The 16188-nt window shown below is 60.3% G+C and overlaps 1 protein-coding gene across 2 annotated transcripts in view; it reads left to right on the top strand.

The window, feature by feature from the left end:
- The first annotated feature begins 5037 nt into the window (after nucleotides 1-5037).
- Nucleotides 5038-16188, top strand: part of EPHB3 (EPH receptor B3) — a 30126-nt gene continuing 18975 nt past the window's right edge. For both annotated transcript variants that reach the window (XM_064457402.1, XM_064457403.1), the window contains exon 1: nucleotides 5038-5230. In XM_064457402.1, the coding sequence (XP_064313472.1) occupies nucleotides 5143-5230 (88 nt within the window). In that variant the 5' untranslated portion in view covers nucleotides 5038-5142. The remainder of the gene's footprint in view (nucleotides 5231-16188) is intronic.

The following is a 16188-nucleotide window of genomic DNA, read 5'->3' on the forward strand; positions in this document are numbered from 1 at the left end:
ATGCCTCCCAGGGTGCCAGTACCTGGCAGGCTGGACCCTTTACCTCTGCAGAAATGGTGACTGAGCTCTCCTGCAAGCGCATGCCAGCAAATGGGACTGGCGGCTGCTGGCAGGCACTTGCAACGATTCCACCCTGAAGCTTGTGGCTGGGCTTTATATCCTAAGCCTGTTTCAAACTTTGCACTGGGAGAAGTGATTTGTCTGCAAATGTTATGTGGTTAAAATAAATGCAGAGAATTTTAATCCTGGGAATTTGGAAAGTAGGAGATTTAAAATAACAAAACCCTTTCATATGGCACTTAATCCGAAATTAGCTGGGTTTTAAGTTTTACGGCAGTAGCTGATCATTCGTCGGCCACCTCCCGCTTGGTGTGGGGAGGGGGGGTCCCCAGATCCCTGGAGCAGAAGGCAGCGGGGACTTCAGGACAGGCTCTCCCTGCCATGCCGTTCTGTGCAGTGCCAGGGCGGTGCCAGAGCAGTGACGGCACTCTTTTTTTGTTGACATGGAATGGATCTCCCACAGCTACTTAAGGTTTTAATTGCCCTGTGATTAAAGTTTTCATTACTAAGCAATTAGCACCTGAAATTTTAAGTGCTGAAGTGTTTAACTGCATCCTGAAGCTGCCAGAGGTGAGGGGTGGTGGATGTGGGTGGGACAGGAGAGGGTTTTGAAGTGGGGACCAGGAGTGGCAGGAGGTGGCCGCCTCGGCGGGGCCCAGCCAGGCTGGCACAGGCGCTGCTGGCCGCTCCGATCCCGCTGGCAGCACCAAGCACCTGGCAGCTTGGGGAGGAGTGCCTGGAGGGGCGAGCACCCAGGGAGCCTGGGAAGGAGACAGGCTGGAGCCGGCACTGACCTGGTGGGAGACGTGCCGGCTGGGCAAGCTGGCACGTGGCGGTGCTCCCTGCCCTGGGAATGGGGTGACAGGGCTCCCTGGAGCCCCCCTTGCACTGGGGATGACATGGGGGACCCCCAAGCAGCCACAGATCTGCCCCAGGTGCCTGCTCAGGTGTTGCCCTCCAGGTGCTGCCCTTTGGACAGGGGACATGGAGATGCCACTTGATGCCATGATAGCCACGCTAAAGCAGTACCCAGCCCAGAAACAGGGGGGATCCCCCCACCCCAGCTTCCCGCATCCCTGGCACAGCTGTGCTCCTGGTGAGCCAGCAACAGAGGCCTCTTGCAGGGTTTTTTTTCTCCCATCCACTCGTGCCACCCTTCAAAGACACGTCCCCTTATCTATCTCGTCATGATGCGCTCCTGGGGCTGGCTGCCTGGCGAGGAATGCACTCCCTTCTGTTTGTTTTACAACTCCTGCTGGGTAATTTCATTTGATGCCCCTTATACCTTCTGAGAAAATAGGAATAATTGTTCCCTAATCACCTTCTCCTTATTAAGCTACAGCTGAGGTTGCTGCATGCAAACGAGGTGAGGGGTGGTGGGTGGACGCAGGGAGCAGGGTGCATTGGTGTGCCCGTGTGCATGGCCATGGTCTGACACACATCATGCATGTGCCGGTGTGATGTGGAACCGTCACCGGAGCACATCAGAGCTGTGTTTGGAAACAGGGTGTGAAAGTCAGGCTTGCTCCAGCGGGATGGGTTCTTGGGGTGGGAAATTTCTTGTGGAGAGAGGGCTGGGCTAGGAGGTTTGTCCTCTGAATATCCATGGCCATTGCTGCTTTTCAGGCTTTCCTTTCATCTCTTTTCAGCAGAACCTGCTGTCCTACCGCTCCCCATCTGTGGGGGAATGCCTCCTGGGGATACCACAGGCACCGCAGCTTTGCCGTGCAGGCTGGAGGGCTGTTCTAAGGCAGAGCATCACTAACTGAGGCCAGTGCTGCAGACACACTCCCCTGCGTGCCCCAAGGCCCCACGTTTCACCTCTCTGCCCATCCCTGCCCACATCATGCTGACACAGTCCCTGTTGCAGCCTGCCCAGCTCCAGACCCCTCCCGAGGTGCCGGGGAGGTGTGTGTGGAGGGGACAGGGGCTGGGTGCATGTGTGCAGGGCCATTGCAGGTCCAGGAGATGATTGGGTTTCTATGGGCATGTATGTCCCCTGCCGTGACATCACCCCGTCCCCCGGGGCCGCAGCAGCGCCGTCCTCAAGCACCGAGTCCTTGCACAAGCAGACGGGTTGGCGTTACAGAGCCAGACCCTGCCAGCAAATACCACGCAGTTACCACAGTTATTTCCTATTGTGCAGGCGCCGGAGCTCTGCCAGCACTGCTCCCAGGGCCGCCCGCTGGCTGCAACACCCAGACAGCGACGCGGGGCTCCCCAGTCAGCTACCTGCGCCGCTGCTGGCCAGGCCCCAAAATCCTCAGCCCCCGGCTGGGACCATGCACAGCGCCTGCCTGCACCGGGGGAGCATGAGCCCCTGGAGAGAGGCCGACTGGTAGCACCGGCCCGGTGGGAGCAAGAGGGGGCTCATTAATTACAGCGTGTGGGGAGAGAGGGGATTATATGGAGCATCCTCCCCCCGCCCGCGCCTCCCCGCTCCCTGCTCCAGTTTCTCGTCCTTTTTCTGAAATAAATTCCTTTTGGGCTGAAATTTGCCAGGCATGGCTTGGCTCCAAGGGGAATTCTTGGGGAAAGTTTAAGTAAAATTGGTTCAGCCATTTTTAAGTTATTCAAGTGTGAATAAGCAATTTCCCCATGTGCTCTGTTCAGAAATTTTGTGCTTGGGTAACTTAGACCTCTGGAATCACAGAATAAACAAGGTGCCTGCATCTCACTAAGCCGGCAGGCTCTGGCTGCAGGGGTTGGTACGGCATCTCTGGCAGGGAGGATTTCCCTGGAGTGACTTCGCAGTGAGACAGCGCATCTCCCCACCCTGAGTCTGGCCCATGGTTAAGTTTCTTGGCGTCTCCATTAGCCCCCACTGCTCTCGTTACCCGCTGGCACAGCATCATACCCCAGCATATGTGTTAATGGTGCCGGCTTTACCACTCACTTCTCCGTTGCTCGTCTCCTTGAGTGACAGCATGTCCAAACCAATAATTTTTTGCTTCTTTGCTGAAACTTTGGTATTTTCCACCAGGGCAACACCCTTTCTGCTGCTTTGATCCCCAACTGTATCCTTTTACCTGGAGGGTGAAATACCCCACTTGCTGCTTCTTCTGTCCCTTGCTGAGATTTATCACAGTCCTACGCCATGTCCTGTCTTCAGTGAGCACACTGGCTCTCTTGAGCATGGCTTTTCCCGTCGTGGACTGTACCTGGTAGTGCTGGGGCACTGTGGCAGCCCTCAGGGAACAGCATCCTGGTGAGACTCCCCGCAGCTCCCAGGGCATGCCAGCATTCCTGCAACAGGAAACAGGAATGGATCATCTCCAAATTTTCAGCAGCCCAAGCAGAGGCCAGGCCTGTGCCACTCTCACTGGCCGGGGCTTGAGAAGCCAAATACTACTGTGTGTAGGAAGGAAAATGCTCATCCATGACCCTGGTGGGTTTGTGCAGCAGAAGGAGGAGGCAACATGCACACACTCTGCATCTATCCGCAAGGCAGAGGCCGACCACAGCCAGCCCCGATAACCACCCAGATTCCCACTCCTGCCGAGTGCCACAGGGAAGGTGGCTGGGAGCACGGGCCTGCAGCCACCCTGCTTCACCAGTGCGGGGATGGGGTCCCGGCTTCACAGAGAGGGAGTTTCTGGGGCAGGTTTCTGGGGCGGGGAGAGCTGCAGCAAGGTGCTGCTTGCAGATGGCAGGCTGCTGCGGTGAGGTCAGCCCAGATGGCTGTGCTGCAGGGTAAGGCTGCCCCGAGGGTGAAGCACCCAGCCATGGAAGCCCCCTACTCTGGACCTGCCGGAGCTCCCAGCCACCCTGGAGACCAGGGGCATCAAAATGCCCCAAAATCAGGGAGTCGGAGGATTTTGCTTAGCCCTCAGCCAAGGCCAACCCTCCCCAGGCATCTGAGGAGGAGATTTGTGGTGTGGCCAGGAGGGCCAGGACAGGTTGCAGCCCGTGTCCCGTGCCCAGCACGGCAGGGATATGTCTGCTCTGAAGGAGGTGGCAATGCCCGCTCCAGCCACAGGGACAGTGTGTGTGGACCATGCTGAGGGAGCAGAGTCTGTCCCACACAGGGTCCCAAAACGTCCCCATGGCAATGGGGTGAGAGAACAGGGAGAGGACTGAGGCACCCACAGAGGTGTGTGGAGGTTGGAGGCCGTAGCTGCGTGAGTGGTAGCCAGCACCATCTCCCAGGAGTGTGGTGAGGAAGGCATGCTGGAGGTGAAGGAAGGGGGCTCGGGGGGGATCACTGCGGGGGGATCACTGCAGGGTGTCACACTGGCCAGGATCCCAGCACTCAGCCCTGTCACTGGAGTCGGAATCATGGTGCAGTGAGGACAGGAATAGGATGGGGTAGGATGTGATGGAATGGGACAGAATGGGGTGAGATGGGATCACACAGGGTGGGATCCATAAAATTATAGAATCATTAAGGTTGGAAAAGAACTGTAGGATCATCAAGTCCAACCGTCGACCAAACAGCACCATGCGTCCTAAACCCTGCCCTGAAGTGGAACGTCTACATGTTTTTTGAACATCTTCAGGGATGGAGGTGCGTGAGATGATGGGATGGGACTGTAGAGGATAGGATGGCATTGGATGGCACAGGTAAACCAGGCTGCTGGTGGTGGGGCACAGAGGGTCCCATGGGCCTGTCAACAGGCACACTAACAGGCTCACGCACTCACCCGCACCCCGTGGGGGGCAGGGCGGGGCAGGGCAGGCCCGAGACTGCGGGGCGGGCCGAGAGCGCGGCCCCTTTAAGAGCTCAGTTCCGCGGGCGACCGCTGGGTGGGGCGCGCTCTCCGCCCTGCGCCTCCCGCGCCGGGGGGCGTGGCCACCAGGGGAGCGCCGGGCAGTGGCCGCCCCTTCCAATTCATCTTTCTGCGTAGGCTCCTCCCCACTCCCTACCGCCGCCCAATGGACGGCGCGCTGCCCGTCGCCAGGGGCGCCGGGTTGCCAGGGGCAGTGCTGATTGGCGGGCCGGCCCCGCCCCGCGCGGCTGAGCGGCCGCAGCGGCGGCGGCGGCGCCAGAGCGCGAGCGTGGCGCGGTGGCGAGAGGAGCCGCGCGTGGCGCCGAGCTCGGGACAGCGCGGCGGGGCCGCCCGCACCGCCCCCCGCCCCGCCATGGCCACCGCCCGACCGGGGGCCCCCCCGCCGCCGCTCCCCCTCCTCCTGCTCCTGCTGCTCCCCGGCGGCCGCCGCGCTCTAGAGGGTGAGTACCGGGCGGGCGTGCCCGCCTGCTGCACCGGGGCCCGTGCGACCGCGCACACACACACACGCACCCTCCGGGGTGTCCCCGGCCCACCGGGCCCCGTCGGCGTCCACCGGCTCGGATCGGTTCGACTCATCGCGCCGTGGGCGCCCAGTTGGCCCCGCGGGGAAGCTCGCCGCCGCAGCGCGCCCCAGCCCCGCTCCCAGCGCCCTCAGTAGGCTTCAGAGTCAACGCCCCGTGGAACCGAGCCCGGCGCAGCCAAGGCGCGGCGGCCGCGGCCGGCGGCCGCTGGCAGGGAGCGGCGCCTCGTTGGATACTCGGTTCACGTTCCGGGGCTTTTCGCCACGACGGAGAGGGCTGGAAAATTAATATTTCTTTCAGTGGAAGCTCACGGCATGCCAGAACTGGTAGGGCCGCCGGAGGAGTGTCCGTGTGCCGTGTCCGGCTCCATCCCTTCCCTGGCGGAGCTCGCCGCGGCTGCCGCTTTAACCCCCGAGGCTTCGGCGTAGGACCGCCGGGGCGAGTCGCCACGCGTGTCGCATCCATCCCCGAGCGGGGCTGCGCTTCGCGGGTCGGCCGCCCCCGCGGGTGGGGGGGAGAAAGAGGGGAGGAGGGCAGCCCCCGCGCTCCGGTGAGCCGGGGACAGAAGGAGGGTGAATTGTTTCCCCCTCGGAGGGTGAATCGCGGGCCGTGGGGCAGCGCCGTCGCCACCCGGGCTCCGAGTGAGAAAAACGGCTCCTGGACCCGCGGGGGACCCGGGGGATCCCGGGGCGTCCCGGGGCGAGCGAGGCGGCCCACACAGAGGAGGACGAGGCCCGGGTCCGGGCGGGTTTTTGTCTCGGCACAAAAGTGTGCGCGGCTCCGGCCGGAGGCTGCGACGCTCCGGTGTCCGGTAACCGAACCCGCTGCCAGAGCGGCGGGCGGGGACCGGGTAGGGAGGGAAGGAAGAAAGCCCGGGCGGAGCGGAGCTGTCGGTGCCTCTAGGCCGGGGGGCGGCGGGGGCTTTTGTGTGCTCAGAGGCAGTTCTGTGCTCGGGCTTCCGCTGCCGCGGCCCCGCGGTGTGGGGTTTGGGCTGCGGCAACGGGGGTGGCCGTGGGCAGGAGCCCTTCCACGGGCCGTGTGTACGGGCGACACGGTTGGGCTTCGTAGAAAGTTTGGGGGGGGGGGGAGGTGTGCTTGTTGCCCATGTTTCTTTTAACGCTCCCTCCCTGCGAGTTTTTCTTCCCCTTTAAAGGGAAAAAAAAAAATCGTCCTCCTTTGTACGCCGGTGGAAACGAAGCTGCGGGCCTGCTCGGTGCGTGAGCTCCGGGCTGAGCGGGAGCCCCGCGGCAGGAGGGAAAGGGAGAAGCCTGTCTGCACCTAGCCATCTGCCGGGGACCGCCGGGCAGAGCTTGCCCCGGGGAGCCCTGACTGCTGGAGGGGTGCAGGAGGGTGAAGCTGTGGGCAGGGAGCCTGGCGGGGCCCCACGCCTGCGGGCAGCTCCCCGCAACCCACTTCCCATCAGCAGTTTGGGAACCAGAGAAGGAAAGCCCACGTGGGGGCTGGCAGCACCGGCGTGCATCGCCAAGGGACTGTCCCGCCGATCCTCGGGGAGGCAGGGAGCCCTGGCCTCTGCCCCACCGCTGCCGCCACGGGACGGAGTGGTGTGAAGAGCCGGATGGAGAGAAAACAAACAGCTCCCGCTGAGGAGTTGCTGGGTTTTCTCAGCTTCTTGAGTGTGCAGAGGGGTCAGGGGCCAAACGCACCACCCGAGGAGGTCAGGGCACAGCTGGGTGCCAGCCCCATGGGACTGCTTTGGGGCGGGCTGGCTGGCAGCCGCCCAGCATGTTTGGAGCTGGCCCTGATTCCCCTAGGATTTTCTTGTTGTTTTTTTTTTTTTCCCCTTTGCTTTTGTCCAAGCTGGAGGGAAAGTTGCAGCTGTGCCGGGAGAGGTTTCTGCCTTGCCCAGCGTTAGGAAGCCGTTGCTCATGTCGGGGTCAGCAAGCTCCCGTGCTTCTGCTGCGCTGGGCATTTCTGGCCGTTCGCGACACTGCTGCCTGACGGGGACTGGCACGTTTGGGCGGTTAGCATGAATCTAGTGTGCACATTCATTCCGGTGTTTTAGTGCTGATCATAAATCTGGCATGGCCATAAATCTACACACACCTCCTGCAGATGACAACAGCAGCGAGCGGTCCCCAGACCCAGCTACCTTGCTGTCCCCTCTGAGGGGGCGTCGGGCCAGGCTTGCAGCCAGTGCCAAGCTAAGAGGGCACGGGCCTCTGAGGCTGGACAGCACTGCCCATTCCCGGAGGGATGGCGGAGAATTGGGTTTCTTTACAAGGCCCCACGGGGGTGGAGGGGAAAAGCCGCGCTCAGCAGCAGCTCAGTGAGGGCTTTGTGCTGCCGAGGAGAAAATGGTTTCTCTCCAGATCCTGTAAGTGCGCTGGGTCTGTTTGAAGTCACAATGTGTTTTTCTTCTCCGGTTCAGCAGTCCCCGGGCTGGCTGCAGAAGGAATGCTCTATCCGGGGGCAACAGCGTATCCTTTCGCCAGTGCAGGGGTTGAAGCTGAGAAGCTTGTCCCGGCGGGGCTGTGGGAGCAGAGGCCCTGCGGGGAGCGGATGCAGTGAAATGGTGTGGGGAGACTGCTGCATTTGAGGCCCTTGCCAACCATCCAGGGATAAAACCCCAGGCTTCAAAATGCCCTGGCCCAAGGGAGCGTAGATGGCTGCAGGCTCTCTTTGCCATCACCCCAGGGCTGCGGGTGGGCTGGGACCATGACCTGCTCTCCAGAGGAGCTGCTCTGCCGGGTGTCTCATGCCCTGAGCCGCCTTTCTGGGCATGGGACTCTGTTTAAAGTTGGGTTTTCCTGCACGCTCCCCCACGAAACCCCCGTGTGGAGGCATCGCATTGCTGTGCATAGCCCCAAGCCAGCTCGGGCTCTAGTGAAAAACCCAAACTCTAAAGCAGGAGGATTTCGGCGGGGGGGTTTCCACATCTGGGTTCTGCCTGTTCGCAGCTCCCAGACCCCCGCCAGGCGTTACACAGGCTGACCACGCTCCTCTCTGCACCGACAAACCCCTGCTTAATTGATCCCTGTACTGGAACTGCCAGGTATTTTCTTGGCAGGGAGATTTGCTTTCCGTTTAATTACTTTTCACTGAAATGGCATGTTTCTCGGCAGGGTGATGGGGGGAAGTTAGTCCTGCTGTTTTATTGATGCTTGGGGTAGGGCTGTGAGCAAAGGCAGGTTGTGGGGCTCCACAGTATTCGCTGGATTCATTAAACCTCCCATTCCTTGCTAAAAACTCTGCTTGAGGAAGCCCGCTCTGTCTGTGCTCCCGAGGCAGGGAGGAGAAGGGCTTTCCTTTGTGTCAAGTGGAGCATGCGGAGAGCCAGGGAGAGGGAAAACTTGCAGCACTGGGGTCTGTCTGCAGCCCCACGTTTCTCCCTGGCATACGGCTCAGCCAGTGAGGCTGCGGCTGCCAGGCCATGCCCGGCCAGTGTTCACGATTGAGAATAGCGGCCTCTGGTTTTTAAGGAATGAACCGAAACTCCTTGTTTTGTTGTGATGACTTATTGTGAGAGATATTTGGGGAAACCAGTTTGTTGCATTTTCTTTCCGTGAGCCGTTTGCTGCTGCCACTGGAGCAGGGGAGCTTGGCGTTTAATTAAAACAGCCCGAGCAATCTGAATCACAGACTTGCATGTTTTTAAAATTGTAGCTGTTCCTGTTGTGCTGAGTCAAACTGGTTTGTCAGGATTAAGCGTCTCTGCCTGGGAGCCGCGCTGGGGGAAGGGTACCACAGCCCTGGGGTCAGGATCCCCGTTCTGAGGTGGCAGGGTGGGTGCCAGCCTCCCACCCCAAGGAGACCCCCTGGAAAGGGGGACTGTCTTCATGGGCTGTGGTCAGCTGGTGGCTGCCATTGCCCTGAGCTTCCCTGGGGTTGAAGCCATGATGAGTTGGTGGCACTTCGGGAATGGGTGCGTTCCCAAGCAAAGCATTTGGGGGGTGGTGGGGTTGGGGGTGCCCCTCTGTTGCTGTGAAGCCCCTTACATGGAGCTGGGCACGCCCCTGCGCCCCTGGGGGTGAGCTGCCATCTTGAAGGCCAAGCAGTGTTTTGCAGTGGCACTCCCACCTGCTGGGACGGTCCCATTTGAATTTTTGTGTTGTTTTTTTGTTGTTGTTGTTGCTCCTCACAAATCAGTCCTGTACTCGGGCTGGGGCAGGGCACAGGCCATCCCTTCGTGGAGCAAGCCCCTGTGCAGACCCCATGGGGACACATGGAGAGCCATTTTGTACAGCCGGTGGGTAGCCTGCCTGCAGAGGGCCAGGCTTGGCGAGGCCTCATCCTCCCATGCTTGAGCTTCAGCATGGCCCACCCTCAGCGCAACCATCAAGGCCTTGTGGGGCCGAGCTCAGGAGTGGGGCTGAGTCCCCTTCCCGCAGGGGCACCATTTCCAGAGGGGTTGCAGCCTTCCCCTGGCGCCTGCTTTCCCCTCAGCACAGCCGAGCCTGCTGGCCCACGCTCCCTGAGGCAGGAGGGAGTGAGCCCTGAGCCAGCTTCGCATGGCCGCCCCTCTGAGGAGGAAAGGGAGCCATCTTGGGAAGAGGCAGGAGCGCGGCAGCAGTGCTGAGCGCCGGCCCCGCACAGAGAGCGTTCGCGCGTGCCAGCGTGTGCTGGCCAGGGGTCCCAGGCGGGTGAGTGGGAAGGATTGCTGGGGGGGGTCCTTTTTATTTTAGTTTTGCCCATCGCTAAGCTCCATGCTGCTGGGGCCTGGCGTTTCTCACGCATGTGGCAGGAGCTGTTGACAAACACCTGTTTCCCGGCCCCCTCCCCAGGAATGCCCTGGGGGCCCTGCAGGGGCTGGGATGCCGGGTGGGGGGGGAGGAAACGAACACAGCCGGGACGCCACCTCCCTGGGTCCCTGGCCCCTCCCAGGGGAGTCCTCCCCAGGGGCTTTCCTGTCTGGTGGCTACAGCAGGGAGAGATTTCGGCCTCCCTGTTCCTCTTTGAGGTGTGGCTGTAGCACATGGCTGCTGAAACCCGTCCCGAGGAGGGAACACCGGCCCCCCCCAGCCGGTCCTGCTTGTCCTTTGGGCGCTCAGCACCCGCCCAGCGAGGGCTGGGGTGCGGGAGGGACCGAGCGGGGAGGGGGTGCTCGGCAGGCGCGCATGCACACGCGGCGTGCGATCCAAGGCCTTTTTTTATTAATGAGAAAAATGTGCAGGGCTTGAACGATCGCCAGGAACAGATTTATTCTAGTTCCCCAGAAATTAAACTGAAATGAAGGAGCGAGTCAGCCTGGCCCGGCACCCCCTCCTGACTCTGTGCTTGTTTTAACTCCAGAAGAATCTGACTTTGGGGGTGGGGGAGGTGGGGAAGGGGGGGAGATATTTGGGTTTAAGCAGTTCCAGATGGATTTGGTGCTTGAGGAGAGCCGAGGAAGCGAACAGAGAGCAGCGCAGAGATTTGGGTAACTGCCCCAGGCAGGAGAGAGGAGGGAGATCTTGGCAGAAACTCCTGCTCTGCGCAGCCGGGATGGGATGGAGCTTGGCAGCCAACCCGCCCCGTCTGTGGGGCGAACCTTTGGATGTGTAGCAAGTAACCTTTTTTGGGGAGGGGTGGTTTTTTTTTTTTCTTTAAAATATTATTACTCCTTCCCTGGGCTCTTTCCAAAAGTACAACCTGGAAAAAAATGGAGCTGGAGGGGGGAGAGGGGCCTTTTGGATCTCAGCTGGCCACAAATGGTTGCCCCACAGAGGCAAGCCTGTAACACTGACCGCATTCCCTTCCATCCCCTGGGGACTTCAGGGCTCTCCATCCACCTGCGCCAGCCTGCCTCATCCTGGTGGCCCTGTGAAGCCATGGCCACAGGGCAATGGGGCCGCAGAGGGAGGTGCAGTGTCCCTGTCATAGCAGGGCCTGGAAACGAAGGCGGCTTTGCAGGCTGATTTGCTGCCTACATCCTGGTTGATGGCATTCGTGGCTTGATCAGGTCTGGTGTCTCCCAGTCGGATGAGTTATTTCTGTGGCAGTGGAGGGCGGCTGCATGGCCATTCCTGCTGGGGATGGTGACCTATAAATCTCTCCTGTCTGCTGGCTGTAGAGCTCCTGCCTGCCCGGTGCGGCTGGTCACATTGTCCCCATGGTGGAGAGCTGCAACGGGCAGCCCCTTCCCCTGGGTCAGGCAGGGACATACCTGTCCCAAGCAGGCGGCAGTTGTTTTAAGGCCAGCAGGGTGTCTGGCAGCAGGCAGGGCTGAGAGGCTGTATGTGGGGTCTGTCCATTCCCCTTGCCTGCAGCCTGGCAGAGCGAAATTGGCTTTTCCCCCTGGGGAAGCCAAAGCAGCGAGCACCAGGGCGCATCTACCACATGGGCAGGAATGGCAGCTCTTCCCCAGCTGAGCTGACCCCAGTGTGGCACACCAGGCTCTGACATCCGAAATCCCTGCGGTATTAATAGAACTGTAATTGCAGTGCAGGGCTGGACTCAGGCAGCTGGCTCGCGTCCTTTCCCGGCATCAGTACAGCCTTTCTGCGGGACCAGGTCCTGGCAGGGCTCAGGCAGTGGGCTGCACGTGTTCTTGGCGTACGATTGCAGGGCAGGAGCCTGCCGTCCTGCAAAAGCCCCAGGTTGCAAGTACTGTGCTTTGGATGGGGGGTCGCATGCAAGGCAGGCGCTGGAACCCAGCTTGGCATGGCCCCGCTTGTAAAATGGCAGAAATCTGCCCTCCCTGGCTCAACCCGGTGCGTGACCGGGAGGAAAGAAACACCAGTCCCTCCCCACATCCTGGGCGCTGCCACTTGATCTGCTTTTTGCAGGGCTGGCACCTGTCCCCTCTCACATGCTTCAGTCTGTCTCACGTCCGTCAGGAAACAGCTCCTGGTGAGGAGCACGCGGCCGGAAAACCCTCTTCAGCCAGTTAGCGGTCGACCGGTGGGAGATGGGGCAAGGCTGAAGGGAGGGAGCATTCCCATCCCCCTCCGTCCCACGTGCCTGGCAGCTCCCGGTCATCCAGGAGCTGGATCTGGCGCATCCAGAAGGTGCAGGGTATTGGGGTCAGGTGGGGGGGACTGTGAGGGAGATGCAGCTGGCCGATGGCTTGGAGCCATGGAGCTGTGTCCCCACGTGAGGTGGTTATACCCCAGTGCAGGTGTGGGATTGGGAAATGGAGGATGCATCCTTGGAGCATCCTTGGAATTGGCGTCTTGGTCTCTTCTGTGAGCTTATCGTGGTGCCGGGACTGGCAATGGTGCCCATCCTTAGCCAGGCTGTCTGGGGCAGGGACTGCTTGCCCTTGTGCGTGCGTGTATGGTGTGTACAAAGGGGCCTTAATCTCAGTTGGGGCCTCTGGGCCCTGCCATAATGCAGAAATAATGAGTCTATTATTAAGTGCCCACAGTACTTCTTCACTCTGGTGGCTCGCCTCCAGCAGCAGGCAGAACCTGCCCCGCTTGAAGTGGATGTGTCATCATTTGCCTCAGCAAATCCGATCCCCTTTGATGATGGGCCAAACGCCCTTGGCACAAAGGGCCACAGCTGTGATACAGGCCCCCCCTTACCCCCCCATCCCTTTGTTCCCAGTTCGTTGGCAAGTCGTTGGCTCACCCTGGACCTGAGGCAAGTGTGCATTGGTGGGCATAGGCAAATGGAGCCCCCGCATCCCCCTGGAGAGGGACGGGGTGGGGGGCTGGCTCCCACGGCAGCCCTCCGTCTCCCCTGTCAGCACTGGGGAGCAGCGGGTGCCCTTCTTGGCGTAAGGACAGGTTCCCAGCGTGGGCGGCGATAGGGAGCACTCCAGCCCTTCCCTTGGGCTCAACCACACCGCCCCTGGTCTGCCCAGCTCAACAGCTGGGGAGGACAAGGGTGGGACCCTGAACAGCCCCCTGGCCTTGCACTGGACGCTTGGGTGGCCGGGCATGCAGGAGGGGGCCCCGGGAGAGACAGGATTCCCAGGGGAGGATGAAGGTGTATGGGCTGCGCAGAATGTCGACAGTGCTCCCAGCGCCGTCCCTGCAGAGGGAGCTGGCAGACAGCATCTACCATCACTTTTGCCAGGCTTCCAAACCCAGTGCCTGGCACCTCTGCCATGGGTACTCCCAGCCCGCCCTGGGTTCTGCCAGCCCCATGGATGCCCTGCCAGCTACCTGCCTCCCTCCCTCCCTCCCTGGCTGCAGTCTTCCTCACTGCTCTCCTGGCTCTCAGCTGCATTAGCAAGAGCCTCCCCTTCCCCACAGTGCAGCTTAGGCATGAGGGGCTGTCAAATGCTGAAACCTCCTAGCACGACTGCTCTGAAGCTGCCATCTGTGGGGTGCCCTGTCCATGGAGCACGTGCTCTGCCTTGGGCTGAGCAAAACGGGAGTGCTATCCCCTTGCAGGCAGCATGTGTGAGTCCCCTAGCCTTGGAGCAGGGCCATACCCTGCCCGGGAAGAGGATGGCCACAGAGTTTAGCTGGGGTCAGAGGGGGAAGGACCCTCCCAGAGGAGGAGGAGGGATCCGGGTGGGCGGCACGCTCCAGGAAAATGTGTCGTGGGGTCTCCCAGACCTGACATGCACACAGGGCGATATGTGTGGCTCAGCTTTTGTGTATGGGAAATGCTCGTCAGCAGGAAAAGTGCAACCTCAGGTTCTCTCCCACAGGCAGCTCTTTGTTCCCAGATAAAGGACCTTACACCAAAGGCCCTTTGTGCCGCTACTCAGAACGGTGCCGGGATTAATTGTATCGATAGGTGCTTGAATGGGGAGCACACAAGGCCACTTGCTCCTGCTGTAATTATCTTCAAAACCAAGGAGGAAATTAAAATATGTGGGGAGATGCCCCTTTTGGTGGCTTTTTGGCTAGCAGGCAATCACCAAGATTAAAAGTGCATCCCTAAACAAGCTGCCTTTCCTTCCAGAGGAGTACAGCATGGCAGCAAGGGCGAGAGGGATCCAGCACCACTGTGAGCAGCGACCATGGTGAAAGCCAAGCTGTGTCCTGGGGCAAATGGCCCAGCCATCGATGCTGTCTACAGGAGCTCAGCATGGCTGGGCCACTCACCCCACACCAGGCTCTTGCAGACATGGTGCCATGGTGTGCGTAGCTCCCAGAGAGCATGGGCACGTTGCAGAACAGGTTCCTCTGTTTGCAGCGAGGCTGTGTGGGCGTCTTTACTAACTTTCCTCCCTTGCCTTCTTTCAGGATGCTCTAGATTTGCACGAGTTGCCTTCTCTTTGGTGGGGCAAGGAGCTGGCATCCTACCTTGCCAGTGCATCCTGATAAAAGCTGTCAGTCCCTGTGTTCAAAGGCAAGAGCGTTCAAATCAGAGCTGGTTGGTGGAGACGATTGAGTCTTCCCCAGCGGCTTCATCTTGAAAGAATTTTTATCCCCCCCATTCTGGCTCAGCCATCGCTGCCTTGCGCGTCTGCCGCTCAGCAGCGCGAGACGGGCTCTCTGGGCCTCTTAGAGGGGGGAGTTCAAACGTTTTTGCTGGCCTCAGACCGTGCACGCCACATTCCTGAGCCCCTGCGCAGGGAGGAAGAGGTCCCTGGCTCCAGATGGGTCCTCGCCAGGGCTTCAAACACCCAGCAAATTGCTGAGGACTCTGTGGAGGTGATGGGAGGGCTGCTGGCAGGGGACCCCTGGATTTTGCAGCTTAGGGTGCACATGGGAGGAGGTTTTTGCAGGGTAGGGAGCAGGTAGCTGGAGCGCTGCTTGCAACCCCATCTGAGGAGTGCGGCTCTTTCCCTGCCCTGGGATCCCACTCTGCCATGGCATGGAAATCGTGCTTTTATGTGGAGTCGACCATGGCCTGCTGCACTCGCTGAAGCATAGTAAGGCTCTTGCAGCACCCTTTGCCTTTGCCCAACTGGAGGTAAGGAAAGGACAGCCCCCAAGTGCTGCAGACAGCGATAAAGTAAGCCTTAGGGTGACTTCCACAAGCTGGCAAAATTGGAGGCCAGTGTCCCATTGGCTAATGGGACTGGGCTCTCGCTGTGGTGCGTGGGATTGAGGTGGCTTTGACTCAACTGTTTAGCCAGCCCTGATGCTGTTCATGTCCCTCTGAAGCACCTGCAAACCAGGAAACTGCTGGTGCTGCCTCCAAACTGATCTCTGGCACCATATGCTGGAGGGAGAGAGCAGCTGGCTATTCCTGAAGCACTGAAAACCGGTGCTTGCATGTTTCCCCAGCCCCGGACACTAGCACATGTCCCTTTCATGGAGGGCCAGTGCTTGGTGTGCCCTGGTGTTGGGTGGAGAAAGGACACAGGTTCGATGCCAGGCTGCCACAAGATCTCTGCAGCAGCTTTAAGGGCAGAGAGCAGTTTCTGCAGCTAAGCTTGGCTCAGCATGCTGCTGGCGGCCCCAGAACCACACAGCGCAGCAGCCTGCAGGGCTTTCTGCCCATGACCTTCAGGGGCGGCGGGCTGTGAGGGGCTGGGGAGCTCTGCTGACCCCACCTGGCCCTGCTCGCCCCTGTGGCTACAGGAAACCCCTGCTGTCATCTGTGCTTGGCCCGTTTCCTTTACCTGAGTTGCTCAGTGATTTCATTTTTATTATTTCACCTCCCCACTCTCACTGTGCAGTTTATGTGGCTCTTGCACCAGTGGCCAGCTTGGCTCTGTCAGGTTTTTTTTTCCCCATCCTCTGCCGGTCAGATGGCAGATGCTGTCAAATTAGGATGCAGGCAGCCAGCCTCCTGTCTGAGACACATCTCTACCCTGCGCTCATAGGGAAGGGTGCTGCTGTTGGGTACAGCTGCCCACGTACCCTGTCCAGCCAGGCCAGCATGGGGGCTGCTGGCATGCTAGGGAGGTCCCACACATGCTAGGCAGGTTTGGGGAGCAAAGCTCCCCTCCTGCCCCAGGAGCAGGGATGCCCACATGGTCAGGTCCAGCCCTGCTCTGCTGCAGCTAGCCATGGGATCCTCATGCTGCCCTGCTCGCGGGCACGCCCTGCCACCCAGATCCCCATCTCCCCAGCCTGACTCAC

This window comes from Phalacrocorax carbo, chromosome 7 (assembly GCF_963921805.1).
Source record: "Phalacrocorax carbo chromosome 7, bPhaCar2.1, whole genome shotgun sequence".
Classification (NCBI taxonomy): Eukaryota; Metazoa; Chordata; class Aves; order Suliformes; family Phalacrocoracidae; genus Phalacrocorax; species Phalacrocorax carbo.